General features: G+C 37.8%; 3 protein-coding genes across 3 annotated transcripts; 2 read left to right on the top strand and 1 right to left on the bottom strand.

Annotated features, from left to right (window-relative positions):
- Positions 1-481: 481 nt before the first annotated feature.
- On the top strand, positions 482-6,725 carry LOC122654543 (probable prolyl 4-hydroxylase 7). Its single transcript, XM_043848667.1, has 9 exons — positions 482-588; positions 664-750; positions 883-940; positions 1,068-1,172; positions 4,860-4,917; positions 5,015-5,190; positions 5,299-5,359; positions 6,154-6,488; positions 6,573-6,725. The coding sequence occupies exons 1-8, from the start codon at positions 482-484 to the stop codon at positions 6,450-6,452; spliced, it is 951 nt and encodes a 316-aa protein (XP_043704602.1). The 3' UTR covers positions 6,453-6,488; positions 6,573-6,725.
- Positions 6,726-9,346: 2,621 nt separating this feature from the next.
- On the top strand, positions 9,347-11,572 carry LOC122654541 (transcription factor MYB35-like). Its single transcript, XM_043848665.1, has 3 exons — positions 9,347-9,534; positions 9,666-9,795; positions 10,524-11,572. Exons 1-3 carry the CDS (start codon positions 9,402-9,404, stop codon positions 11,416-11,418), a joined length of 1,158 nt encoding a protein of 385 aa, XP_043704600.1. The 5' UTR covers positions 9,347-9,401; the 3' UTR covers positions 11,419-11,572.
- A 1,760-nt stretch (positions 11,573-13,332) lies between these two features.
- On the bottom strand, positions 13,333-25,746 carry LOC122656506. Its single transcript, XM_043851053.1, has 9 exons — positions 25,558-25,746; positions 17,841-17,924; positions 16,942-17,439; positions 16,439-16,574; positions 16,099-16,261; positions 15,777-15,905; positions 15,312-15,506; positions 13,813-13,935; positions 13,333-13,712 (listed from the first exon to the last, which is right to left on the bottom strand). Exons 1-9 carry the CDS (start codon positions 25,730-25,732, stop codon positions 13,617-13,619), a joined length of 1,599 nt encoding a protein of 532 aa, XP_043706988.1. The 5' UTR covers positions 25,733-25,746; the 3' UTR covers positions 13,333-13,616.
- Positions 25,747-27,198: the final 1,452 nt, after the last annotated feature.

Genomic DNA, 27,198 nt, shown 5'->3' with positions numbered 1-27,198 from the left:
ATACATGTGAGACGCAACAGCCTATCCCATTTTTGCCATTAACAAAGGAAAGAGGGGTATTTATGGAAACAAAAGGAACATGTGCTTGCCTCTCAGATATACATACGTTCACCTGCACGTACGTGCAGTTGTCCATAGTTGATACCATGCTTTACCATTTTATCAGTGCCGTCTCATTTTTCACACCCCTTGCCGTGTACTCTACTTCTGGAGTATGATGGAAGGACCGTCTTCTTCGTCTCTTCACTGCTTTCATTTCACCTCTTCTCGAAGGCTGGCAACCGCCAAGCTTTCAGCAGCGATACTTTCTTTCCCCTAACTGGTATTTCAGTTTTTCTTTTCTGTTCTGTTTTTGGGATTCGCCTGATCGACTATCCTGCTTCACCGAAGAGGGATTTGGGGATTAAAAATATATCTTTTCTGGGGAAGAAATTTTGTGGGCTTATAGTCTTTTATCTTTTTCTCGCAGAGACCAATCTTAATGGCCTTTCGGGTTTTCCTTTTTTTGTCTCTTTTCTTTCTCTTCTCATTCCCCAGCATCTCTCGTGCATCCCTTCGAGTTCCAACGTGGTCGGGCGAAAATAAAACGTAACCCTTCCTTTCTCTCTTATCTCCTCGTCTCTCTTCATCTCTTTCCAATTTGATTTTCTTGTTATTTTTCAGTGATGGATCGGTTCTTCAATTGAAGAAAGCTGCTACTTTTGCTGGTTTTAATCCCAGACGAGTTACCCAACTGTCTTGGAATCCCAGGTCTTCTTCTTCTCTTTCTTGTACCCTCTTTCTCTCTACTTATTTACATATGCTTCTTTTCTTCTATTTAGTCTGGATTGAACCTGGTTATTTATCTCGTTACTTTGCTAATTTTTTTTTGGAGCTCTGCAGGGCTTTCTTATCTGAGGGATTTCTGTCAGAGGAGGAGTGTGACCACCTCATTAATCTGGTATGAGACGATTTCCTGTTCTTTTCACCTCACCATGTATACCTTCTACTGTGGGCAGGAAGTATCATTTGATTCATGACACCTTTGACGCGAATTTGTTGTTTGATCGTTTACTTCTGGGATATAGGCGAGATATAAGCTGGAGAAATCGATGGTGGCGGATAATGAGTCGGGTAAGAGTATTATGAACGAAGTTCGGACGAGCTCCGGCATGTTTCTTCGTAAAGAACAGGTCTGTGGCTTTTCCCTCTAATCTTTGATGCCTCGGTTTTGCCACCTTCTTTGATTTGGAGATGAAATCGGGCTTTCTTTTAATTTAAATTTGAATCACAAAGTCATGGTGGGAAAGAATGCTAATGCTATGGCCAAATTTTGCTACAAGATAATAGGCAAAGCTCCATAACTTGAACGAGAGAGATGTTACAGAAAAGATGATTGATTTTATCATTGGCATGTTGGCCTGGTTTGGAGAGAAGAGGAGTGGGGGGGGGGGGAGAATGGTGGTGAAGCGAGGTTGCTATTATCTCCTTCTATAGCTTCAGCTAAATCATCTAGGCAATCAGTTTTAATTATTCAACCAACGTACCTTACTCTAAGTGGTAGTAAATTGATGAAAGAATTGTTAACTAAAAAAATTGATGAAAGAATTGTCCTGTTATAGGTCATGGGATATCTGGGTAGTTAAACAAGAAGAGAAGCCTTTGACACATTATAAGAGATGTGTTACAATACCAGGATCCTGCAACCAGATCAAGGCAAAAACAAAGAGAAAGAGAGATGAGAGGAAGAAAGATAGAGCAAAGAGAGAGAGAAGCAGCCAAATCGTGGGAGGCCTCCTCTCCCTCTATTTATATTACTTATGCATAAAAAAAAATACATGGAGACAAAAATACCCCTATACCCTGCACAAATAACAGAAAAATAACAAAAAAACAATAAGACTAAAATACCCCTAGAAACTCAACAATATACATGATGTGACTGGCTATACTTCCCTCCTTCCCTCCCCGCTCGGGGTGTCGGTTGGAGAGGGGGGAGGGATGGTTCTATACTTCGTACTCCATTTTATGCACTCATACAGGGAGAGAAGTACTCGACATCAATATCATAAGCTTTCTCAAGTTCTATTTCTCCAGACTAAGACTAGATTCAGCTAACAATTTCGATCACCAGTACACTGAAAATAACAAGGAACTTTTGTGAGACCTTAATCGCTTAAGATTTTCCAGAATATGCATGATGTGACTGGCTATACTTCCCTCCTTCCCTCCCCCCTCGGGGTGTCGGTTGGAGAAGCCGGGGGGGGGGGGATGGTTCAGTACTTTGTACTCCATTTTATTCACTCATACAGGGAGAGAAGTACTCGACATCAATATCATAAGCTGTCTCAAGTTCTATCTCTCCAGACTAGGACTAGATTCAGCTAACAATGTTGATCACCAGTACACTGAAAATAACAAGGAACATTTGTGAGACCTTAATCGCTTAAGATTTTCCAGTTTCTCATTAACTTATTGAACACACAATGTGTCCACCACATCTCTAATTTTGGATGACTGTTGTAACTTTGAGCATCTCCCTTCAGAATGAGACACTTGGAGTAAATTCACTTATTAGGGCTTCCTCCCACAAATAACACAACACACTGGCTGCAAATTGGGAATGAGTGATGACCCTAGCATAATTTCTGACCAGGTCTCAATCATTCCGACATCTTTATCATTTTGTAGCATTTTTATGGCATTTGGCCTCATATTTTGGGCTCTCATGAAAAGAATTCAAATGGAGGGCTAGGATTGAAGGAATTCCCTTCTCTCCGATTTTCTCTATTTCTTTAAAATTTCATTTTTCATGACTTAAATATCAATATCTTCTTGTCTTTCTGAAGGAGAAATTCCCTATTTGGGCTTCATTTTTCTCAAATGCTCTAGCTGGCTGATGAAAGAATGAACCACTTGTTGCATAATATTTTGTATTTCGGTTCCCTCTGTTCATAAGAAAACCAATGCCATTAGGCTAGGAGACGGTATCCACTTAGAGGCTAGAGTCAGCATTAAATTGCTGTTTCTCTATGGCCTTATTCTAGTCATTTCCAATGACATTTAATCCGACCACTGTGAGGCCTCTATCAAGTGTTATTGTCAATTAAGTTTTTACCTCTTTTGATACACAAATCATGGATGTAAGATTGATTACTGGGGATAAGAGAAAAGACTCCTCTTTCTTTGTCATAAATTCAAACAAGCGCATTAAATTTGATTTGTACCATGAGGTTGTGAAGAGCTGCATCTCCATTTTCAGTTCTTGTACAAGGTTCTTGAGATTATTTTAAAAAAAAAATGTGTTTTGTCTTTAAAGCCATCCTGAGTAAATTTTGATCTGTGTTTCAACCATGAGACTTCAGTTCAGTTTTGACTGACTGAAGCATTAAAAGAGAAAAACTGTTTTGTCATTGAGATGATTGCATTATTTATCCATGTCTTGGATTATGGACAGAGTATTTATTTTTTATGTTAAATGAGTCATTTCACATGAGTATGTTATGCCCCGATCTATTAGATAGGTGGGGAACTGGACAATGAGCCTTCAATTGCAAAGGGTATGGTTTTCTCAGAACTCCTGATGCTTCAGTAGAAAAATGATCTGAGATGAGAGGCTGTATTTGTCATATGAAAAGATTTTGGACATGCTATGGACAATAAGCTGGATAGTTATAGTTTTGAATTTTTGCCAGGTGCTCCCCTGCCTATTCCTTTGACTTCTCTGTCTCTTGTAGACAATGTTATGTCTAAGAGTATATTTTTGCTATTACCAATGACGATGATTTGATCATGAGAATTATTTGATTATGAGCCAGCAAAAGACTTGATTACAGCCAACAAAAAATGGTTAATTTTTTTTTGGCCAATTGCAGGAGAAAGCAGTATCAGTGTAAAAGCTTTGTTGAGTGATGTTTTGGAAAAGCATCCCGTTAATTTTATTTGAGGAATTAGAATTTGAGTAGAGCAGTCGAGCTGGAAACTAGAATTAACAGTTTCACTTTATAGTTGACATCAATAGGTAAAGATGAATTGCTGACAAATCTTTACTGCAAATTTACTCTCATGAAGAAGGAACTTCATGTTCTCAGATCTTGATTTTTCTTCTTCTTTTGCCTAGCTATCTCAACATCCTGTCGTAGGGGGACACACCTCCTTTTTGGTAATTAGAAAGGTAATTAGAAAGCCACTAGTGTCTGTGGCTTTGTGCTGCATGGTAGAAATCAAGAGGAACAATTTAAAAATGGTAAATCAAATCTTTTAACTTCTCTATATTATATATCTAGTGCCATGAGCATCCAATAAGCACTTCCAAGGGAAAATTTGAAGGGATGTAAAGGAGGTCATTAGATCACAGAGTGAGTGCACGATCTTCAGCTGTTTTTCAAATTGATCATTAGCTGTTTTAGGGCTTGTACATCTTGGTGCAATTTCTTCATGCCTCGGACATTTTTCGTAGAAGGTTACCTGGGAATCTAATTTTACAGCGGACCTCCTACTACAAAATAGCAGTTTAGGGGCAGGGGGATTTATCAATGTCGTATATTAGGAAACGTGGCAAGTGAAGGAACTCTTCGCACCATCTGATAGACAATTGATGTTGTATTCCAGAAATGCTTTTCTTTGATCTTTTTTAGAATGGTGCTGCGCATCCATGATGAAGCTAATGTGTAACACTAACCCTGTATGTCTGCCCTCACCCCTCCGCTTTTAATCTAATAAATTACTGACTGGAATGATATCATTGCCTCTACGAGCTTTCTATTGGAGTATGTGCTCAGGCTATCAATTCTTCTTGTTCTAATTGTTTGTGGATAGTTGACTTGGCTCTAAACTTTTGAAAGCTTGAAAAGTTTATTCGTTGTCTTTTGCATTTGTAGGATGAAATTGTGAAGAGCATTGAGGCAAGGATTGCTGCTTGGAGCTTCCTTCCTCCAGGTAATTCTATACCATGTTTCTTCTTCTTCTTCCAAACACCCTCCCCCCTAAAAGGGGGAAATAGTATACAATCTTACCCTGAGGCTGTGGTGAACAGAAAATGGGGAGTCAATGCAGATACTGCATTATGAAAATGGCGAAAAGTATGAAGCACATTTTGATTATTTTCATGACAAGGCCAATCAGGAACTCGGAGGCCACCGAGTTGCGACAGTACTTATGTACTTGTCTAATGTTGAGAAGGGTGGGGAGACTATATTCCCCAACTCAGAGGTAGGGCATGTCCTTGTAGCTTTCTGATACCCACCTCCTTTTTTGGGGTGGTTTGCCTTTCTTTTTGTGTTTTGCTTGATCTAATTAAACAACAATTTCTATTTGCAGGCTAAAAGGGCTCAACCAAAGGATGATTCCTGGTCTGACTGTGCCAAAAATGGCTATGCAGGTATTGTTATGCAGCCTTGATGTTCAAACAATTTCTTGTGGATGTGTGTATTGCCCATCTAATCTTGAAGAGCTCTTTTTTGAAAATGAGAATCTCTTTAAATTATCCTACAGTTGATTAAGATGTACATAGGAGGGCAGTCAGGTCATTTCATGTGAGGAGAGAGATAGACTACCTTAACAGCCTTAACCTGCCCCGGAGGCTCAGAGAACCTTTTCCCATTAAAAAATTAAAGCAATCTACCCCCCCCCCCCAAAAAAAAAACCCTAAACTGAGGCTACTGTAATGGCGTACAAGTTTTAAATCATCCCAAAAGAGAATATGATGAAGAGGCTTAAGCTAATCCAGCTGGGGATATAAAGTTGATGACATCTAACCAGGGGATTATTGAAGAACATATATCATGATGCTTAGTGGAACAATACTCAGCAATGTCGAGCATGGGTGACTAGGGATGTGCCTGAAAATGTCCGGCTTGGTAACTGAGACAATATGCCAGAAGTCTTTATTTTTCTTGAGATGCAGGCCCTTTAGTTTTATGCATTAGTTTCAATGTCAATCAATGTTGAAGATGCTCTCTTTCAAGTTGACTGTCAGTCTATGTTAGCATTGAGGACATAAATTCACAGGAGCAAGGATATCTAAATCAACTATTATTTATAGAACATACCCATTTGTTTTTGCAGCTTACTTTTATAATACCATCTCAGTTCGTCATAGCGTAAATGATTGGTGAGGAGACATGAGGGTTCAAAATAAATATCTGCTAACTCCTGCATGGGTTCATTTGCCAGTGAAACCCAAGAAGGGCGACGCATTGCTGTTCTTCAACCTTCATACTGATGCAACAACTGATCAAAGCAGCTTGCATGGGAGCTGCCCTGTCATTAAAGGGGAGAAGTGGTCTGCGACAAAGTGGATTCATGTGAGGTCCTTTGATAGACCAAAGCACTCAAGAAGTGGAGAATGTGTTGATGAGAATGAGAATTGCTCCCAATGGGCTGCAACTGGGGAGTGTGAAAAGAACCCTCATTATATGGTGGGCTCTGAAAAGTCCTATGGATTTTGTAGGAGGAGTTGCAAGGTTTGCTAAGTCGCAGGTCTAAATTCACCCAAGAGTTCTGTATGATAAGTAGGGATTACTTGGATTTTGTAGGAGAGTTGCAAGGTTTGTTAAGCCACTGGTATTAACTCACCAAGAGTTCTGTATGATTGAGTAGGGATTACTTCCTTAGTTGTATATAACATTGATCGTGAGGACCTGACAGATTAAACTTTTGAATCACGAGAGCTCTCTGTGCCTTTGAGAACGTAGTCCATGAAAGAAGTGCTTACTGGAATAAAAATACAAAGAGGTTCTGATGAATATGGATCTAGCTGAGCTGAAACTAAACCTGCATTTCCAAATAGATTTTGACCTGTTTTGAGACAGGGATTTGGGCAAGGACCCTAGTCCCATGCATATGCCGCCATATAGACACTGGTGTAGTTCCCCCTCCCCCCCTCTTTTTTTTCTTCCATTTTCATGGTTTCTATTTTGCGCTTTTATTTTTTTCCTTTTTTGGAAATAATTTCGTGTTTTTCGTTGCTGCACTGTACTCTCCATATCTTTTATTTTATGGCATAGATTGAATTAATCCATTGTTTATAGATTCGGTTGTTTCTATTTTCAGTGGACCGAGTTTTCTTTCACCCGTGGTGAAGAGAAAATCTCGTCAGCCATGGGATCTGACCCTCTTATTCCACCTAAGAAGGGTATTTCACACCTTTGTCAACAGGGGGAGGAGTTTTTCTTTGAGTTTACAAAATTTTGCAACGTGACAATGATGAAGGTAACTCCAACCGTTAGATAGATAGTGGAGGGCCTGGATGGGCTATTTGCTGAGTGTCAGACTCAAATTTAATCATATACTTCTCCCATGCATTTGCATTTATCCCACCCCATTTATATTTATTGTACTCCGACCACTCCCATGAATTATAATCCTGAAATTTTGAAGCTCTATTTTGCCATTTGGCAAACTCTATTTAAGGTGAAACCTGACATATGAACAGGAGATCTAGGGGTTTACCTGTCCACCAAAACATGCCATTTGATACACTTTTGGATGTGGTTATAGATTTTTTTTCCCATTTCACAACTTCAAATTCTTAATGGGTCAATATGGGATTTGAAAAGCCCATAAGATTTTTTTCCCATTTCACAACTTCAAAGTCTCTCATTGTTAACTTCAAATTTCCAACAAAAAAGAGAACTTCAAAATGAGAGTATAAGCATTGCTCACACTAGAGAATGCGTCAACCTGGATTAAAATTCTCTACATAGTCAAAATGTTTAAGATTGGCTACTGGAATGTATTTTAGGATTCTAAGAAAGGACCAAACACAGCCTTATTTTTTTCACCCATGGATCTTAAACATTTAGACAAACTATTTATTTAAGGTATATTTGTTAATTCATCTTCTCAAACCTCAACATTTTGTTGTCTCTAGCACCCATATCCCTGAAGATTAAATAAAAGGTGTACCTATTGCAGGAGTGTTTATCCACTGTGAGGGTCTGGGGAGGGTCATAACGTATAAAACCTTACCCCCTGCTTTGTCGAGAGACTGTATTCCGAAGATCTTAACTCTAAATTGTTGCTAAAAAAGAATAAATTAAACTGATATACTTCGAAAGCGATTAAAATTGTATAGTGGATTGTTTGATATTAAGGCTATGTTTGGTATGATTTCTTGGATGCATTATCAACTCGGTATGCATTCTTGAAAACATTGGAAATACAGCCCCAGTAACCTATCAACATGGATGCTTCAAAATCATCTTCCAATGGCTCTCGGAAATGGAGCACTAGAAACCAAAAAGATCAATTGACTAATTGAGGCTCCGAAAACTTCTCTCTCTTGGATTCGAGCTAATAAGTTAGGCTTTTTGAATTACCAGAATCTCTAAGCCAATGTAAGTTCATTGCAGAAGCTGAAGCTGCAGAGGAATAGGTGAGATGACAAATGGGTTTTTGAAGCTGAACGGTGCTTAGAGAATTAGATTTGTTGATTAGATAAACTTCTGGTGGGAAGATTCGGAAGAATACCAGAGGGCAGACCTTTGAGTGATTTTCCGAGGAGCTGTGTGTGTGGGAAAGGTTGTGTAGAAAACCTCTGCCAAGGACCACAGCACTCAGAAATCAGAATCAGAGCAACCCTTTTAAAGCCCTGATCCAGTACTCAGGAACAAGTCTAATAATCTTACTTGGCTGAGCTCATAGTTCCATCAACTAACAAATCAGTGGAGTTAAGAATTTGGTTGTTGCTTGCAAAGTATATGAGAATCTTCTACATATTGTCTGGTTTTTTATAACAGATCAAAATGCAAAGTGGATAATTTGGATTTAGTGATAAAAGTGAATGAGTATTTACAAATTATTATGATACCAGTATAAAGAGCATTATAATACTTCTCAAAATCTGAAATAAGCTGATATATGAGCTTACAGAAACTGTTATAACAATTAATGGCCTTTTATCACTGTGGTGACAGCACCAAAGGGTTGGCCAATGTAAACTACATGCTCTACTACTATTCATGCAAACTAGGTGTCAATAACTGCAACAGAATTCGCAGTATTATTTGTTTAATTAATGAATGTTCTTGTTATTCTGATTACTCCCTGAGTTAGGAAGAGCTTCCACCATTCACACACCACACACCAATTGATATAAACAATCCCATTATTGGTTTGGTTAGATCAATGCTTAACCGAATAATTCACCCATCTTGAACCTGACTCAGTGCTCTAGGGAACCAAGCATACGAAGTGTGAGGATTGGGAGGAGAAGCATTACTATTTGATATTCCATCTCAAACCGTTTTTGAGAGGATGACACTAATCATGCAAATATAGTTAAATGGGAATGAACCCCACACTTTTCATGCCTCCATACTTGTACAAAAGAGTTCTGAAATTGCATCAGCACTACATTTGTTTCCTTCTCTCCTTAAACTTTAGGTTTCCTGACATAAACTTACACCATTTTGGATGAGATGGGGAAACCATCATGTTGCGATAAGTCGAATGTGAAAAGGGGTCTTTGGACTGCAGAGGAGGATGCAAAGATACTCGCTTATGTATCGATGTATGGTACAGGTAACTGGACATTGGTACCAAAAAAAGCAGGTTAGAAGGTCTTTAATTCTTGATGATAAGGGTTTACATGAAATATATATAGTTTTTGGAACATCCAGATTAACCAATTTAGTCTTATCTTGCAAAAGTGGATTCATGCTTGTATGATCTTAAATCTATAGGACTTAAACGATGCGGGAAGAGTTGTAGGCTTAGGTGGACTAATTACCTGAGGCCAGATCTCAAGCATGATACCTTCACACCTCAAGAAGAAAAATTGATTGTCAGACTTCATAAAGCCATAGGAAGCAGGTGGATTACTTCTAATTGTCCATTACTTTCTGGAATTATTTGTTTTCTTTTTCTTTTTCCCCCTTTCTTCCACACAGTACTGCATTTTATTTTATTTTCCTTCCCTGTTGCTAATGTTGGTCATTTTCTGTTCTTTGAATTTGGTTGAGAGTTTGTAGTTGTCATCTGAGAAAAGGAGAATGTCAAGCAACACCTATTGTAGTTTTTGGGTCAAGGGTAGGTTCAGGTTTCTGATGTGTTTTCTGTGTCTTTTCTTCCAAGTTCCATAAGAAGTGTTCTTGGTAAACATCTGGTAGCATGGCTTCTTTGTTATTCAGCTAATGTCCCTACAAACATACTTCTGCTCAGGATAACTGAAAGAGATCCTTTTCTTGATGGTTGGTTTACTGTATCACCTTTCATCCAAATCTCCTCCTGTTTAGGTAGTTAATGAGGCTGTATTAGTAATGGTTATCGATAAAGAACCACCCCCAGCCATGAGCTGCATCAAATGAAGGGTCTGATGGATTAGTAGGTGAACTATATGTATGGTCCTGATATTGAGCACCATTAACCACATATTTCCTCCTTAAGCATGTCATTCAGAAGCAGCAAAAACTTGTCACACATGTCTGAGCAGATCGTAACAAACTTAACAGAAAATGATGCATAGCATACTGTTTGTTACTGAAGGAAGGATAAATGGCTCTCTCTCTCTCTCTCTAAACTCCCGTACTTCTTTGGTGCAGGTGGTCTCTAATAGCAGCCCAGTTGCCAGGAAGAACAGACAATGACATTAAAAACTTCTGGAACACAAAGCTGAGAAAGAAGCTCCAACAGATGGGAATCGATCCTGTCACTCACAAGCCTTTTTCAGAAATCCTAACTGACTATGGTAAAATTGGTTGTTTCCCGAAAGCTGGAAACCATATTGGATCCCTCAATAGAGACTTGAGGAATGCATTCACGCCCAAACCAGAAGCATCTTCAGTTAATGGCATTTCAAACATCACAAGCCACTTGATGACAGCTATGAGAGCTCCAAAGATGGAACCAATGGAAGATGGCCTGTCAGACTACACTAGCAATAGCAACTACTCTTGGGACCTTCTGGGTGAGCTTCAGGCCATAAAACTAGTTAAAGAAGCAACAAAGTGCAGCAACCAAGACATAATTGAACCCATTTTCTTTAGTGAAGGATCATCATCATCATCATCTTCCTTTTCCACTACCGTAAGAGTGAGTTCACCAACACCCTTTCCTTGCCAACAATCTCTTCCACTTCAGACAACACCATTCCCACCCTTCAATTGGAGTGAATTCCTTCTAGAAGATGTGTCTCTTCCTCCTGATCAGCCACAGCAATGCTTTCAAGGGTCTTCAAGCCTAACACAAGTACATAATGAGATGCAGCAAAGCCAATTAATTGTTGAAAGTAACGATAATTTCAGTGTTGTTGCAGACATGGATTATGATGCACTGGTTAACATAGGCCAGAGTAATCCAGGAAGAGTTGGAGAGGAAGCTAGCAACATCTTTGATGACTCTTTGTCATCTGATAATTCATTCCTGACAACGATATTGGATCAAGACAACCAGATGTTGTGGGAATTCCCTGATATGTTTGGGGAACCATTTTTCTGAGTATTGGTAGATCAACAAATTGCTGAACCAAACCTCACTAGAGCATATCAGTGTTTTCATACCAATAGGGATACAGGATCGTAGATAAAAAGAGGATGGAGAAGGGAAGTCAAGGTTTTATGTGAAGATAGAATGTTTCTACAAGTTTGAACTAGTGCAATTAGCAGATATATGAACTCTAAAATTTTCTTTTCTTTTACTTGATATATGTTTTGGGCAATGGAGTTGAGAAATGGTCCAGTCAATTAATGATTCAGAATTCAATGGGAATAGAGAGGATTGGAGGTACTGAAGGGCTTTAGGAATCCAGTTCCTTGACATATCTTTCTGAATCAGTTGACATGTAATGGAAGCCTGCACCTTTAGTGTTGACTATACCACCTTATTATTTCTAGTGAAAAACCAATCTGATGCAGGGGAGGTAGAGAACAACAAAGAAAAAACTGATTAATGGATAATAATATAAACTGGAAACACTGGTAAAATCTGCAAAATATTTAATCGCTTTTCTTCATCTTCGATGGACTCGTAACAGTTCAAATGCTTTTGTAGTATTCCCTTTGAAATGACCCAAATCCATATAAGAGTAATAGGTCGCACCCTAGCGGGCTATGATCTAAATGATCAGAATGACTATTTAATATTTATATGAAAATCCTTTTTACAATCTCTAATTCTTTCTATGAGTCTTCTAAGTAAACATTTTTTTTTATCATAGATCTTCCCAGTATAAAATCAAATCGGTTATCCGCAATAGTAGTTTCTTGTCTAAAGCAAGTTTTAAGAACTCTTTCCCATAATTTCGTAGTATGACTCATTAGCTTCATGTCTCCTAGTTATTGCAACTTTGAATATCATCTTTCTTTTTTCTAAATCGAAATCGTAATGCTTCTCCTCTATTCACCTAGTATTTTTCTTATGCTCATAATCTTATTAAACAACTTGGTTAGCCAAGATAAATCATGGATCCCCTAAGCTCTTCCACAATTCTATTAGGGACCCATCTAAACTCGATGTCTTGCCTACTTTCTTCCTCCTTAAATCTTCTTTTACTTCAGGCACCCTAATCTTTCATAAAGATTGATAAATGAATACACCTGAGGGTTTAATCTCTAGCAACATCCATAGGATTTTAAGGTTGGGCATAGGAACTCCTACACAGGGAGTCTTGGAAAGAATAAATAGACGTGCACCTTGTCCTACCACATGACAGGTCAGATGATGATAAATTTTATGAACAGAGGTAGACCCTAAGGTCCTCCTAATCAAGTGTCAAGTTTCAGCCCAAGCCAAGTTAGCCAAATAACAAAACAAAGCATTAGACGAATTCAGAAGGATGTTAGGGACTACGAGTATTGCATGAACATACACACGGAAGGGTATGCCTTAAGATGGGATGAAATTATGATTGAATTCAAGAACGAAATTTGACGAATACCCTATTCACATCATTACTTAATGTTCAATGGTGAGGATTGTTATATCATTTCTCCATATGGAAAATAAAGGGTACACATATAGAACGTCTCTAGATATGCCCATTTAATTAGGAAACTTTTGCCTTAATAGTTCAAGGATTTCTCATAGGTTTAACAAAGCATTTAAAGAGGATGAAGAAACAAGAATTTCTACAAGAGGTATTTTAGTGGAAGAGAAGTGATTAAAGAGAGCAAGTTGAGGAGACTCCGGCCGTGTTATTCAAACAAGGAAAGTCAATTGCAATTCTCGGCTTTTTGGATTCTTAAATACAAACTGAGTGAGCAACTTAGGCTACCATTCCTTTTTATTAGGTTGCTGACTAACTAAAAGGTTAAAGGAATGGCTCTTCGAAAAACAAAGAGAGTAAACATTTCCTTTTGTATTCAAAAAAAAAAAATACTCGAACTCTCGTTTAACCTCCTTTTTTTTCTTCCCCCTTTGCTCTTCCATTTTCTGAATTTCCAATTGTTTCAATAATCTCCACATGGATGAGTCAAAAAAGCAGAGATGCCAGGAATAGATCGCTGTGCCACTATGAGAAATCCTTTTGCTCAACTTATCTCTTTTTCCAAACTTCCCAGGTGAATAATAAATACACAAGAAATGCAGAAAAAGAATATGCTTCTTAGGGCTTCTTCTGTAGAAAACAGCTTGACCAGCATTTTTATGAAGTGAAAATTGTTACATCAACTCAGCAGTTATTTTGGTGAAAGGGGTTCTTAACTCAACCCCAGTTGCTGGTAATTTGTGTAGTCAATACCATTCAACCTGACACAACACAAGATCTGCTCTGGCAACTCTTCAGCCTTGTTTCCCTGTGCCAGTACAAAAATGTAACACGAAGCATTGATGAATAACAGATTATAAATTCAGAACCAATTTAACCTTGTTTTGAATCTGAATGGAAAACCTTACCTGAATTGTAAGGCCAAAATCCAATATACACAGTTTCAGTCTGTCTAGGAATGCTTCAAAACCTTTCCTAGAGATGTAACTGAATCTGTGCATATCCAAATCAATCTCCAAGTAGTTTTCTCCCTGTAAAAGATTTCAGGGAGTCATGGCTGTGAGGAATACGTGATAACAGCAAGTAGTATTTTCTAGAGTCCTTCTATGTTCAGTACTTCTTTTGAAGAAATGTGTTTTTTTTTTTTTTTTTTTTTTTTTTTAAGGGGCGGGGGGGGTTGGGGTGAGATGAGAAGAAGGGAAAATGTTGGATGCAAATATATTCAATTTTATTCAAAAATTGCTCCATGATTCACAATCAGATCCCTATTTGAAGTTGAGATGGATAAATAGAAAGCAAGCACATGCCAAGGTAGCTATCAGATAATTGAGTTCTGCATCAAAAATGGAGGTGGGATCCAAACTGTAGGTTGGCTACATTAGCCACTTTTTTTGGGGGGTAGAAACATTAGCCAGAATGTCTCTAATGAATGAGGTTTTTTTTGGCTAATACTGATAGGTGATCAATTCAGTGCAAAATAGAATAAAAGGTACCACAATTTAAGCAAATGTGAATGACAACACAATTTCCACTCCAATATTCCTGAACAGGTCCAGAACAGAATAAATCAACAAATAATTCAAATAAGGCAGTCCAATAACCACAGGATTCAAATCAGATAACAATTTTACATGCTAATAACCACAGTTTTTCCCAGTAACTTCAGGTTTTCTCAACTGTGCCAAGCACTTAGATTTAGAAAATTTTATTTTATTCCCATGGAACAGGAAGTCTAGTCCATCCTGAGTCACTATGAATTTCATCAATGTCACTATATGGGCTGTTTAGAACAACAATCAGAAGTAGCTTCGACAATGACAAGATAACCCTGTGCGGAGGGGGGTGGGGGAGGTGTTAACCCAAGGACAAGGGGCAGGTCAATTGATCTTGTCATGGTATGAATGTAAGAAGAATCTGTTCATACCAATCTGGATGTAATAAACAAAAAACTTGTTCTAGAATTCCTTACATCCCTGAACTGCCTCTTCATTATAAAACAAAGGTTTAGAGGATATATTCATCCTGAGGCAAAAAGATATACAAAATTATTTTGAATATTCACCATTGATAACTTGAGTGGAATTATAGTCCTAAAGGCATTAATATAGGGGGGGGGGGGGGGAACATTTCAGTCCATGTTTTAGACCAATTGTGTTTGTCATCTCACACTGTCAATCTATCTTTTGCAAGGGTCAAGAATAGCAACAATCCAAGTTAGCAATTATAAGTTACTCTTACAAGGGAAAGGACAAGGAAGAGAGATTCAACTCAACATAATTAAACCATGTCCAACAAAGGGGAAAAGAGGAGGTGATGACATACTTTAGGATCAGAGTAGTCATAAATAACAAAAATGCAACTCTGCAAATCACAGTAAACCAATCTGACCAAGAAAACACAAGCTTACCAAGTAAAATTCATGTTGAGGACGTGTAAGAACAGGTTTTTCATTGTAAGCATGCATGAGTTTCCTCTCAGCTGCACTTAAATGAAGATCCTCCACGTTTACCAAACGACCCAAGATCTTTAACCTTTCCCTGAAGGGAACAATGGTATCTACAGGGAAACCTTTGACCTTTTCTACTTCCTTCTCAATTATCCTCTGCTCCAAAAAGAAACATTGACATAAACCAATAAATGAATTGCAAATAAGAGAAAGATTAATAAAACGAAATATAGAATACCCTTTTCCGATGTAATAAACAAATAAATATCAAACATCTTGCACAAACAACAACAGGGAATACTTGCAAATAACATTCCAAACAAATGTACTTTAAAAACTAGGTAATATTTGTTCATTAAAACCAACATGATAAAATGAGAAGTATCTTGCCATACATAAAATTGAATTCTAATTTTTTTGCCTTACTCTGATATTTTCTTGGAACTGAGGAGGAAGTTCTTTAGCATAGCTATCAGAAAGCCTGAAGTACAAAACAAAGCTCATCCCTTCGCCATCAGTCTCACCTTGAAAGATTGTAGCAGGATATAATGGAATCTACAGAAACCACAATAGCGTGTTAGCATTAGAAATATTCAGAGATAGTCTCTTTGTGGATAATGCAATTTTTGTTTAACAATGCCAAATGACAATATTTCCCAAGAATATAAAAGGTTAATGTGTTCAAGTGAAACAAACATAGATAACTGATGAAGAGTAAAAAAGCACTGGAAGTTGATGACAAGAATACCTGAATATTTACCACAAGAATTGGTGGTAATTTTCCAGATGAATTTATAGTAGGGAGTTCCACAAACCGAGCGATATGATCAACTTTCCTCGGCGACAAGAATACATCAACACCAAACGGATAATAGGCAGCATAATTTGGAGCCAATTCCTTCTTTTTATCCCTGCCACAGGTATTGTATTGATGATAAAATAAGAAAAGAGTTGACAGGAGTTCAGACACTAAAAGAAAAGCTACATGTAGAAAATGCAAGTATGTTTCTTCATAACACAACTCCATGCTACAAATTTGTTTGATAACAGGGATAGAAAACATAACCAACAGAAAACTGTTCCCTTACTTAAAGTAGTTCTCTCCTCGGACTTTGAAAGTACAAGGGTCCACATGTGACCAACAATCCAACATTTTCTTCCCTACTGGGCAGAATGGAACCTGGGAACCTGCTATAGGTCTTTGCAAAAGCATCTTTGAGGAAACTGAAAAAGAAACAGAGAAGAACATATTTGAGTCACCTCCAATAAAAGTTTGTATGTTAATCCAGCCTGCTACAAGGCCTACCAACATATCACAACTACTAAAAATCAAGGCCCACAAATTATCGGAATGATTCAGGTGAAATCTTATATGCATAACCTAAAAGATGGATAATAACAACACATGGTTATTATCCATAACCTTTTATACATAACAAACGATAATTTAGCAGTCAAAACAAGATGAATGCTCATATCCTGAATTTCAGTAGCAAGCAGTGTTAACAGCCATATCAAATAATCTGAGTGCAACAGGACAGATTTATGTTTGACTGAACAACCAAATTTCAAAATGACAATGAACACTTACGTAATGCAGGATTGGGATGTCCGTCCTTCCATTTGAAGGAAAGTTTCAAAGAGGCCTTTTTTCTTGTACTAGGTGGACCAGGGCTCAAGGATCTTCTCTTTTCAATTGAGGGGACAGTAGAAGCAAGACAAGGCAAGCAAGTGTTTGGAAGAATTCCACAATAGTCCAGTACTCCTCCCTCCCTGCCAGCAGAATCATCCCCAGAGAAGCTAGAGATTTCATCATGGGAAACAGGAGGCTGCCCTCCATGTAAAGGGCCATCAGATTTCATTTGAGAGTCAGCATCATCGGAATGCATGACCCGAGGACTTGCATTTTTTGCAACTTCACCGACAGAATTGCATGCTGAATTTCCGATTGATGATTCAGCTGGCTTCTGCTTCTGGACAGTTGAAGAAACACTTGGATGACTGCCATTACAGTCTTCGTGAGCTGTATCTCTCAGAGATGGAATACTAGAGATGGATGCACTCTCAGAACCATTTAAAGACGAAGCATCTGCATAAGGTAAACAAATCATTCACAATTCAACAAAAAGTAATGAACAAAAGTTAAGGCTAAACGGTCAGAGTAAGGGAAAGTAAGAGTGTTGAAGACAAGAAGGAAAGGGATAGAATAAAAGTAAGCATTTTCCATCACTTTCCATCTACCATCAAAAGGGCAATGTGAAGTAAAAGAAAATTGGAACTTTTGCCTTTCATTTTCCATGTTCCGGTTGAATTGGGCTTTTCAACAGATAATTTTAGAGAGTTCAACGAATAGATGAAAAACATTTTAAGATCTTTCACAACCGAAAATGTGTGAAGTTACTATTCAAAAGAAGCAGTACAACATTCCCTCACTTCAACTAAACAGAATGTAAAAGGGATTCTTATGCTTAGTGAGCTTCACAGGCATACCATCAGGAACACTTTGGAAATCGTCATCGCAGTCCGACTCGAATATTGCAACAGAATCAAACCACGCCTCCTCAATGTTCCCAGCTGATGTCATCACATTGCAACAGAAACCAGGTCAGCAGCAAAAATCAACAAAAAGAGATGATATTGTTCAAAATTTTAGTTTTTTTAGGCCATTCTGCCCCCTGCCGAAACCGAAATATTCCGGCGGAATTTCAAACATTGCCTTATATTTTGGCAAAAGTTTGACAGCAATTTCAATTATGTTTGTTGCAAAATCAAAATATTTCGGTAATTTCGACAAACTTTTGCTGAGATTTCAAACATTGATTGGAACTAAAAAGAAGTTGAACAAGAAACAAATTACTATATCAATTTCTTCTTTTTTCTTTTTTGGTTGGGTTAAGTGGGACAAAAGCATCTTGTTATTGATATCAACAGATGATATAATATGGAGTAAAACATTAATCACAAACAGCAATGTTAACAATGGATTCAAAGAACAATCATTTTCCCCCATGACTTGCACAATTGTAAAATTATAAGTGGGAGTATAAAAGTAAGAATATTTAAACAAATAAAAAGAAAATCATTAACATTTCAAGATTGAGCAAAACTAGACTGCAAGTGAAATCATATCCCTCAAGCACTGCAGTTTACTTGTTAGGTTTATATACATAAAGGCTGAAACTTCATTTCGAGAGATCTTACGTGATGCACTTTCAACTCCCTGATTGCTTAACAATTTCATTAATAATGATCTTCAGTGGAAAAAGTTTGGGGCTACATACACAGATCTTGGAGCCTAGTTGCGTCTAGCCAGCTAACCTACAATCATGGTTCAAAATTTCGTGATATATTGCCGATATATTGGCATATTTCAGAAATCTCGACACTACCAAGACGAGATGGGCTTCCAAAATGAAAAATGTTCAAATTTCATGAAATTTCGGTATATTTCGTGAAATTTCGTAAATTTGTTTCATTACTTTGTTTAAATTTCTTATTTTGTCTTTTAGTACTTAAACAATGTATATTTAACTATTTATACATAAGGGTCCAACCGTATACTGTCAATCAAGGGTGCAAACCCAAAACACCACTTTGAGTTCATTTTTTTGCAATATGAAGGTTTAAATGTGTTTATTTAGCTTAAATAAGGGAGTACATGAAGTATCGGGCCTTAATATGGCAAAAAAACCACCGAGATGGGAGTGCCGAAATATAGCAGAACAAATACCATATTTCGCAAAAATTTCGGAAATTTCAACCAGCCCGAAATGGCGAGACGAGACGAAATTTCGAACTATGCCTACAATATGTCCTAACCACAAAACATGCAATTAAAAGAAAAAGAATCTCCAACTCCTCTTCATAAAAAACTTCAAACCAACAGATCAGCAAACAGAAATACTGTTTGACCATAACATATAGGGACTCCCAAAATGATCACATAGAGTGCACCCCCCCCCCCCCCCACTCCCAAAAAAAAAAAAAACCCAAAAAATAGAGAGTAAACTCAGGCACTGCAAGGAGAGGAATACAGAAAGGTAAATGGACACCCCATATCTTTTGTAAAATGGAATAATTTTTTATTTTCTTCTCAATCCAAAGACCTCCTCAGCAAAGAAAATTGACATCTAAAAACCCAGGAAAGAACAATATCAGGCTTCCCGGTGTGCCCCAAGGTCCACAACCTTGGATGGAAGAGGGAAAAAGGAACACATTCCCTATTGATGTAACTTGAGGCAGATCTGTATCAGAAGCCTTCTTCTCTCTGAAGAGTTGTTGCCCCTCTTCATCATCAGTGTTCCATGACAAATCATTTGTATCTTCAGCTCTGGAGGACATTAAGGTCCAAAACAGCATTACAAAATAAAAAAGTTCCACTTGAGGCCAAATTTACTACCCAACAAAGGTTCCTCCAAGATACCTCCATCCACCCTTTCAACCTTGATAAAAATAGAAAGGTCAATAATGGCAACCCGAAGTAGATCACATCCCTTGGGAAAAGAATTTTCAGATTTTGGTTTGGTTCAGTTATTTTGGGTCAAGTTGAACCCACAGTTCAATAACTTAGGCCCAATTTTAAGTCCCCATTGGGTTATATGGGTCATGGGCTAAGTAATGTTGAGTTTTCTATTGCAACGGGCCCATTCTATAAGCCCAAATATTAGGGATTTAACTCAGGGGTGTAAACGAATAGCCGAAATCCGTTTCCGTATTCGTGTCCGTATCCGTTTAGTACTATCCGAATCCGTCCGAAAGCTAAACGGATGCGGATACGGATAGGCTATAGCTATCCGAAAAGCTATATTTACATGTAAACGGATAAAATATCCGATCCGTATCCGTGTCTGTATCTGTTTAGCACTATCCGAATCCGTCCGATAGCTAATCGGATGCGGATGCGGATGCGGATATAGCACTATCCGAGCCGAATCCGATCCGTTTACAGCCCTAGATTTAAGGCCTATATGGGATTATGTAGTCGGTTTCTATTTTCCTAGTTTCTAATCCCATGTAATGAGTTATCTAGAGGTTAAGATAGATATTAAGTAGAAGTTTCTAATTTTGTTACTTTCTATTTTGCATGTAATAGCAATGAATTGTCTAAAAGGATTCCTATTTAGTGTTGGCTTCGCAGCCAACTAGTAATCAGTTCATTAGTTATTATAAATAAAGAACAAAAGGCATACTAGCCCACAGATTTGATGTTTTAAAAAACCAGCTCTATGTGAGTGTGCATTGTGGTGAATCGGTCACAGCCCTTGTGGTGAAGCAAGTGGCAACTCAAGGTGGCAAATCCTTGGTCTGGGACTAGTGGTGAAGCCTTTCCCACAGGCCATGGGTGCATAATCCTTTGGACATATCCCCTTCTTCTCTTCCTCATCTTTTACTGTTCTGCAGAATTTTCAGCAGATATTCTCTCTCTACTGTGGCCTTCTCTTGGGAGATTTCTAACTTATTTTGTGTTTTATCTAATCCTCTATTGTTATTCTTATAGTTTCTCTCATCTTCAATTGATTAACATACTGTTACAGGTCTTGCAATAGTTGTTTTTTTCCTTTTCTAAGTCTGGAACTTCAGCCTGTGTTTTCAGAGAACTTAACCATCAAATTAAGCTGGATTTGGATATGATTCCCTTCCCCTTCTAGTCCATACTACTCAAACTTGAACACCATTGCACTGATGGATTGAGAGTTAGTTTTCCTTACTATTTCCCGTTTTCATTTACTTTCTATTTTCTGTCCACGTGTATTTCTCCTAATCTAGCCATCATGTTGCTTTGGTAGTTTTACCACATACTCAACCCATTAGGATCTCTAACATATGTTAGTTTCAGCCTCATCAGATTTGTGGTTTGCAAGTTCTAATTACGTTTAGTTTCTGTCATATTTATAGTTTTCTGGTACATAGTGATTGTGATTTTTATGGGTTTGTTATTGTTTGTTTTCAGCCTAGCATACCTAATCAATTGGTATCAAAACTATAGCCAATGGTGAATTAAGTCCCTGTGAGATGGCCTACACAAAAATGTTCTTAATCAACTTCTTAGGGAGTTGAGGCAACCGGATAAACGATTGGCTCGAATTCAGCAAAGTTGGGGCATTCCAGAATTAGCCTCTACTTTACCTACTGATCTCAACTATATACCACCACAAAAAGACAGGAGAACACCAATCAAAGCACAGGAATCTGAAGTCGAGGGTAAAGTTAAAGAGATTTCAACAACTGGTGATGAAAAGGAGTAGACAGTGCTTGCTGTTCCTACTGTAGAGGCCTACATTGAAGAAAATGAAGCAAACAAGGCTGAGACAGTGGACGATGAGGTCATGATTAAGGAACTCGGTAATATAGTTGAAGTGGAGGTTGATGAAACAGTTCCAATGACTCATACGGATGCACCCTTCACAGCTGAGATTGATCCAGAAGTAAAGAACATTGAATTCATGATGCCACCGAATTTTTTGAGGATAGGAAGCCACATCCCAAGGAACACATTCCTAACTACCGTGAACGGCCAGAATACTTTTATGGACTGAAGTTGGACGTGCACCACCATGCAAATGATCCCTCGACTTACCAAAACTCCAGGGAGAGTTGAGATCACATCCCTTGGAAGAAGATTTTTCGGATTTGGGTTTCGTTCTGTTTTTTGGGTCAAGTTGAACCTGTGGTTCAATAAGTTAGGCCTAAATTTAAGTCCTCAATGGGCTATATGGGTCATGGGCCAAGTAATTTTGAATTTTCTATTGTAATGGGCCCATTCTATAAGCCCAAATATTAAGGATTTAAGGCCTATACGGGATCAAGTAGTTAGTCTCTGTTTTCTTAATTTCTAATTCCATGCCACGAGTTATTTAGTGGCTAAGATAGATATTAAGTAGAAGTTTCTAATTTAGTTACTTTTTATTTTGCATGTAGCAGGAAATGGATCCTCTAGAAGGATTCCATGTTAGTTTCTACTTTATTTGCTTTCTATTTTTCTTGCAATGGCTAAGGATCCTTTCTAGAAGGATTCCTTTTTAGTGTTTGCTAGGCAGTCAAGTACTAAGATGAGTTTCTATTCGTGTAATCAATTCATTGGTTATTATAAATAAAGAGCAAAAGGCACACTAGCCCACAGATTTGATGTTTTGAAAAACCAGCTCTATGTGAGTGTGTGCACTGTGGTGAATCAGTCACAGCCCTTGTGGAGAAACAAGTGGCAACCCAAGGTGGTGAATCCTTGGTTTGAGACTGGTGGTGAAGCCTTTCCCGCAAGCCATAAGTGGTGAAGACTTTGGTCATATCCCCTTCTTCTCTTCTTCTTTTTTCCCATTTCTTTTCTTCCTCTTCTTTTACTGTTCTGCAGACGTGGCCTTCTCTTGGCATTTCTAACTTCTTTTGTGTTTTATCTAATCCTCTAATGTTGTTCTTATAGTTTTTCTCATCTCCCATTGATTAACATACTGTTACAGATCTTGCGATAGGAATTGTTTTCCTTTTCTAAGTCTCAAACTTCAGTGTGATTTCAGAGAATTTAACCATCAAATTAGGCTGGATTTTGGATATGTGATTCCCTACCCTTCTACTTCATATGACCCAAACTTGAGCACCATCGCACTGATGGATTGGGAGTTATGTTAGTTTTCCTAACTATTTTCTGTCCATGTGTGTTTCTCCTAATCCAACCATCCCCTTGCTTTGATATTTTTACCACATACTCACCCCATTAGGACCTCTAACATATGTTAGTTTCAGCCCCGATCAGATTTGTGATTTGCAAGTTCTAATCACGTTTATTTTTTTCCATATTAATTGCTTCCTGGTTCAATGAGATTCTGGTTTTCATGGGTTTGCTAGTGTTTATTATTTCAGCCTAGCGTACCTCATCACAAGCATCACAGTAAGAATGATTTTCCTGTATTTTCTAGGCAGCTAGATCACATAAGCACCCTTCAAAGTTGCATTGGAGATCCATAACAATAATACCCTTATCATAATTAATAATTAAATCACAGAATAGTTGCAGCAAACAGTCACTGTTCTGGCTAGACTAGATAAACAACATCGATCATCAGAACGAAAGCATTTCTGTACCCCTCCCAACTCCTGCCAGAGATGAACTTCAAATTGTCAACAAAAATTGCAACTATTAAACATAAGCTGCATTTCAAATGCATTGCATGCAAGCCAAGGATGAAACCAATTTGAGCATATTTTTGTGCCAAATGATGAGAATGAGAACCATCTTCTGGTGCACTGCTCATTCTTGATGAAACAGAGTTCATATCTTTGTTTGGTGTTTCCTAGGTACTCTGAGAAAGGTGACGGATTTCTTACAAGGCAGAAAGTAGCTCATTTTGAGCCATGAGACGATATTGCATGGAGATGCCAACTACTCAGTTCTGCATTTGTAGCATCATTTGGAGAGCATAGTGCAAAGAAATTTGGTGATGGCCCCTTCTCATCTATGAAAATGATAGAGATGGTTTTTTATTCATTGAATGCTTTGTCTTCTTGGAGAAGTGAAATTGAGGAAATCCCTTCTAGTGATTTTAGGTTTTGGTGGGATTTAAATTTTCTTCTTAAGTGATTATCTGGGTGGGATTGAGGTGCTACAATTATTTCTTTCGATTGTTGTAGAAGAAAGCATTACCAAACAAAACCCCAGAGAATAATTTTTAACAACAAGAAACTGCTGTTGTTACAAGCTATAACAATAATAACTATTTTATTATGAGCTAGAAAATCATTAAAAGATGGTAAGTTAAAACAGTGCTTTCTTTCCCCAAGTCCCATATAGTAACCTTAAAAGGAAAGCCTTGGCTCCCAGGATGGATTTGATGAAGTACCTCCATTTAACACTTCAACTGACCATGTATCAACTTATTAGCCATGAAATGACAAAAAAAAAAATTAAAAATTTTAAAAGAAAAAGGCTGTATTAAACTTTATCACGACTGCCCATTGAAAACATTAAATCATATAACAGCCAGTTTGAATTTAACTATAATCTTTCATACAATGATAATCCCTCCGAATAAATTTTTCTAAGTTTTAACAGTATATACTGCTTTAGAACATCTTTGCAATGTCTTGGAAGCTTAAAACAGTAAGAATAATAGTAACCAATAAGATGTGACTGCCAAACAATTAAGCTAGAAAAACATGCAAATTATTACTCTAATTTTGAAGATACAAATACTTATGAGATGATCATAACGTCAGCTTGAGAGATTAAACATTTTTTATTTTTTGGCATTGAAAACAGGAACAATTGTAAGTTTAAAAAAGTTATATATTATGCTTCTCTAAGTTTTTTATTTAGAGGACAGGCCAGTCAATGTCTTCAAGCTTTTAAAAGTAGTTAGCTCATCGTTTCATAATGTTGTTCTACGACTTCCAAAGAAACTCAACATGATCAAGGTAATCCCTCTAGCTACCGTTATCAAATAGTGTGTCAAGCTGTCAAACATCACTAGTTCTCTTAATTCCTCTTTAGAATTTAACATATGCCAATAATTATTTGTGAACAACAACATCAAGACATTCCACAGAAACACATAATCCCCGCAAAAAAATAATAATACCAATACTAAAATCATCACCACCAACCAATCCACTGACATATTTAGTGTTGATTTGAGTATCCACAACCCTTCTAATCAAAGTCTCCCTTAATAACATTCTAGAAAAGGTGAATTCAAACTCTCTGATGGATCCACATTCAAATCGTATTTGATAACCTAAAGCCAGATTTACGAGGTGACATTTTTGGGATAACATGTACAATATAACCTATACAAAGACTTAAGGAAGAAAAAACTGACCCCCACTTCTCTGCCATCTCTGCAATAATTCTAGTCATCGAAGTGAAATTCATGATAAGACTCCCCACATACAATATTCAAGGGGAAAAGAAATGACCACTTCTAATGAAGAATTACACAAAAGCTAACTTTGGACTTGCACAGACGACCTTCACTGACACATGCACACTGCACAAGCTAAAAATTAACTGTTTGGGAGACAATGCAGCAGCTAAACCCATAATCCTATTTTCTTTCTCTAATTATCAAAACCGCAAATAAAAAGCCAACTATGCAAGAACCAGATCTTATCACAAAGTCATTCCAATCCACATTAAAATAAATTAGAGAATGAAAAAAGAAACAAAAAGGAGAAGAAATCAAGCAATCGTATTGAGCGGTAAGACAAAGAAAAGAACCTTGAAAAGTAGGATTACTGTAAGCACAATCGAGCGGGGCGGGTTTAGCGATGTTATCTAGAGAATCGTTGGATTTCCGGGACGAGACTCGCTTCGATTTCGCCCTTCTTCTTCGCTTTTGAGACTTCTTTGGTATTCCCACACATCCCTCCGGTCTTGAAACACAAGTTCCCATCCCTCTCTCTCGCTCTGTCTGTCTGTCTGTCTCTCTCTCTCTCTCTCTCTCTCACCAAAGCAGAACTATGAAAGTGAAAATGAGTCGATCTTATAGATAATCACTCCAGTGGCTCACCCTGAAATCGCCATGATCTCCGAATGGGATGAAAGGGGAGAGGAAAAGGGAGGAGTAAAGAACCGCAAGCAACAGTGGATTACAAGCTTCAAAAGAAGCAAAAGGGAAAGAAATGACTGTTCACAATTATCAAATTTCTTTTCACAAAAGTCGCAACAACAACTTCTTCAAGTAAAAAATATTGATGGATTCCTGTTTGCTCTGTTTTCCACTGCTCCTCCTCTACCTTCTCTCTCTCTCTCTCTCTCTCTCTCTCTCTCTCCAATCCTTCTCGAGCTCGTGCTGTTTGTATGGATTGATTTTCAGACCTGAAGAATAGCAAATCTCCAGAGAAAGTCAATAAAAGCACCCATTAAGTCATTGACGGCAGTTGCCCGCGTACGCCATCTTTGATCTCGCCAACCTTTTCTGGTGTTTAGAGTGTGGACCCCACATTTCTCTCTCTTTCTATCTATCTCTTCTCCCACGTCTTTACTAATTATGAGAACCCACGTAGGGCTACACGCTTACACGTGTGTTTACTGCTTCCATTAGATTAGATTGAGAGAGAAAGAGAGAAAGAGAGGTATCCCAAACTGTGTTGCAGTTGCAGGCTTTCATCCTCTACGAAGTTGATTCTTTCTTTCTCTCTCCTTCTTAACTCTTTTTCAAGAAATTTTGTTAACTCTTGTGTACAGCTTAAGAACCTGGTCGGCCTTTCTGTTGTCCAGCTCCTCTTGTTCTGCTCTTTGTCAGATTCCATGGTGGTTACGGGCCGGGTCAAATGGATGACCCAATCCATCCGGCTTAACATGTGTAAGCTTTAACAATGGAAGCAGGTTTTAGACTTCAGAGTTCAAATATGCAAATATGGGAGAGGGTTATTCACACATGCTAGTCTGGGAGTAATCTCACACCAATGGCTGTTCTGAAAAAGGGAAAAGGAGTGTGAATCGGTGTTATGCCTTGACGTGTATTTATATATAAACACAGTCAAAATGATCGATATATCCCTGATTTTTTTGCTTTTCAAGAGATGCATCGATCATTTCACACACCATTATGTTTAGAGTAAATATATGCTGAGATACAATACCGGTTAGTGTTCTTTCTCAGTAAAATAACAAAAAAAATATATAATACTTACGACCTTAGTGGGAGGCATCATATGTGAACTTTTTGGGTTAGTCAAGAAATATATAAGCATTTTTCTACACAAAAAAAAAAATAAAATATATATATATATATGAAGGGGAGGCAATCCATTGGGTATATATATATATATAAGCATTTATGGCAATACTAAATTAATCATATTAGATATTCCCAATGGATTGCCTCCCCTTCGGAGCTCAGATTATGCACCTTTT

Source organism: Telopea speciosissima, chromosome 3 (genome assembly GCF_018873765.1).
Source record: "Telopea speciosissima isolate NSW1024214 ecotype Mountain lineage chromosome 3, Tspe_v1, whole genome shotgun sequence".
NCBI lineage: Eukaryota > Viridiplantae > Streptophyta > Magnoliopsida > Proteales > Proteaceae > Telopea > Telopea speciosissima.
The sequence above is the reverse complement of the archived record's forward strand: the minus strand, read 5'-3'. Positions and strand labels throughout refer to the sequence as shown.

Excerpts from the sequence above, each read along its gene's own strand:
- LOC122654543 (XM_043848667.1), top strand. The coding sequence starts at position 482 with ATGGCCTTTCGGGTTTTCCTTTTTTTGTCTCTTTTCTTTCTCTTCTCA. Across the intron at positions 751-882 it reads CAACTGTCTTGGAATCCCAG|GGCTTTCTTATCTGAGGGAT; the intron begins GTCTTCTTCTTC and ends GGAGCTCTGCAG. Across the intron at positions 5,191-5,298 it reads CTATATTCCCCAACTCAGAG|GCTAAAAGGGCTCAACCAAA; the intron begins GTAGGGCATGTC and ends TTCTATTTGCAG.
- LOC122654541 (XM_043848665.1), top strand. The coding sequence starts at position 9,402 with ATGGGGAAACCATCATGTTGCGATAAGTCGAATGTGAAAAGGGGTCTT. Across the intron at positions 9,535-9,665 it reads ATTGGTACCAAAAAAAGCAG|GACTTAAACGATGCGGGAAG; the intron begins GTTAGAAGGTCT and ends TTAAATCTATAG. Across the intron at positions 9,796-10,523 it reads CATAAAGCCATAGGAAGCAG|GTGGTCTCTAATAGCAGCCC; the intron begins GTGGATTACTTC and ends TCTTTGGTGCAG.
- LOC122656506 (XM_043851053.1), bottom strand. The coding sequence starts at position 25,732 with ATGGGAACTTGTGTTTCAAGACCGGAGGGATGTGTGGGAATACCAAAG. Across the intron at positions 13,936-15,311 it reads CTCAACATGAATTTTACTTG|GGAGAAAACTACTTGGAGAT; the intron begins GTAAGCTTGTGT and ends AATCTTTTACAG. Across the intron at positions 13,713-13,812 it reads ATTTTGGCCTTACAATTCAG|GGAAACAAGGCTGAAGAGTT; the intron begins GTAAGGTTTTCC and ends GTACTGGCACAG.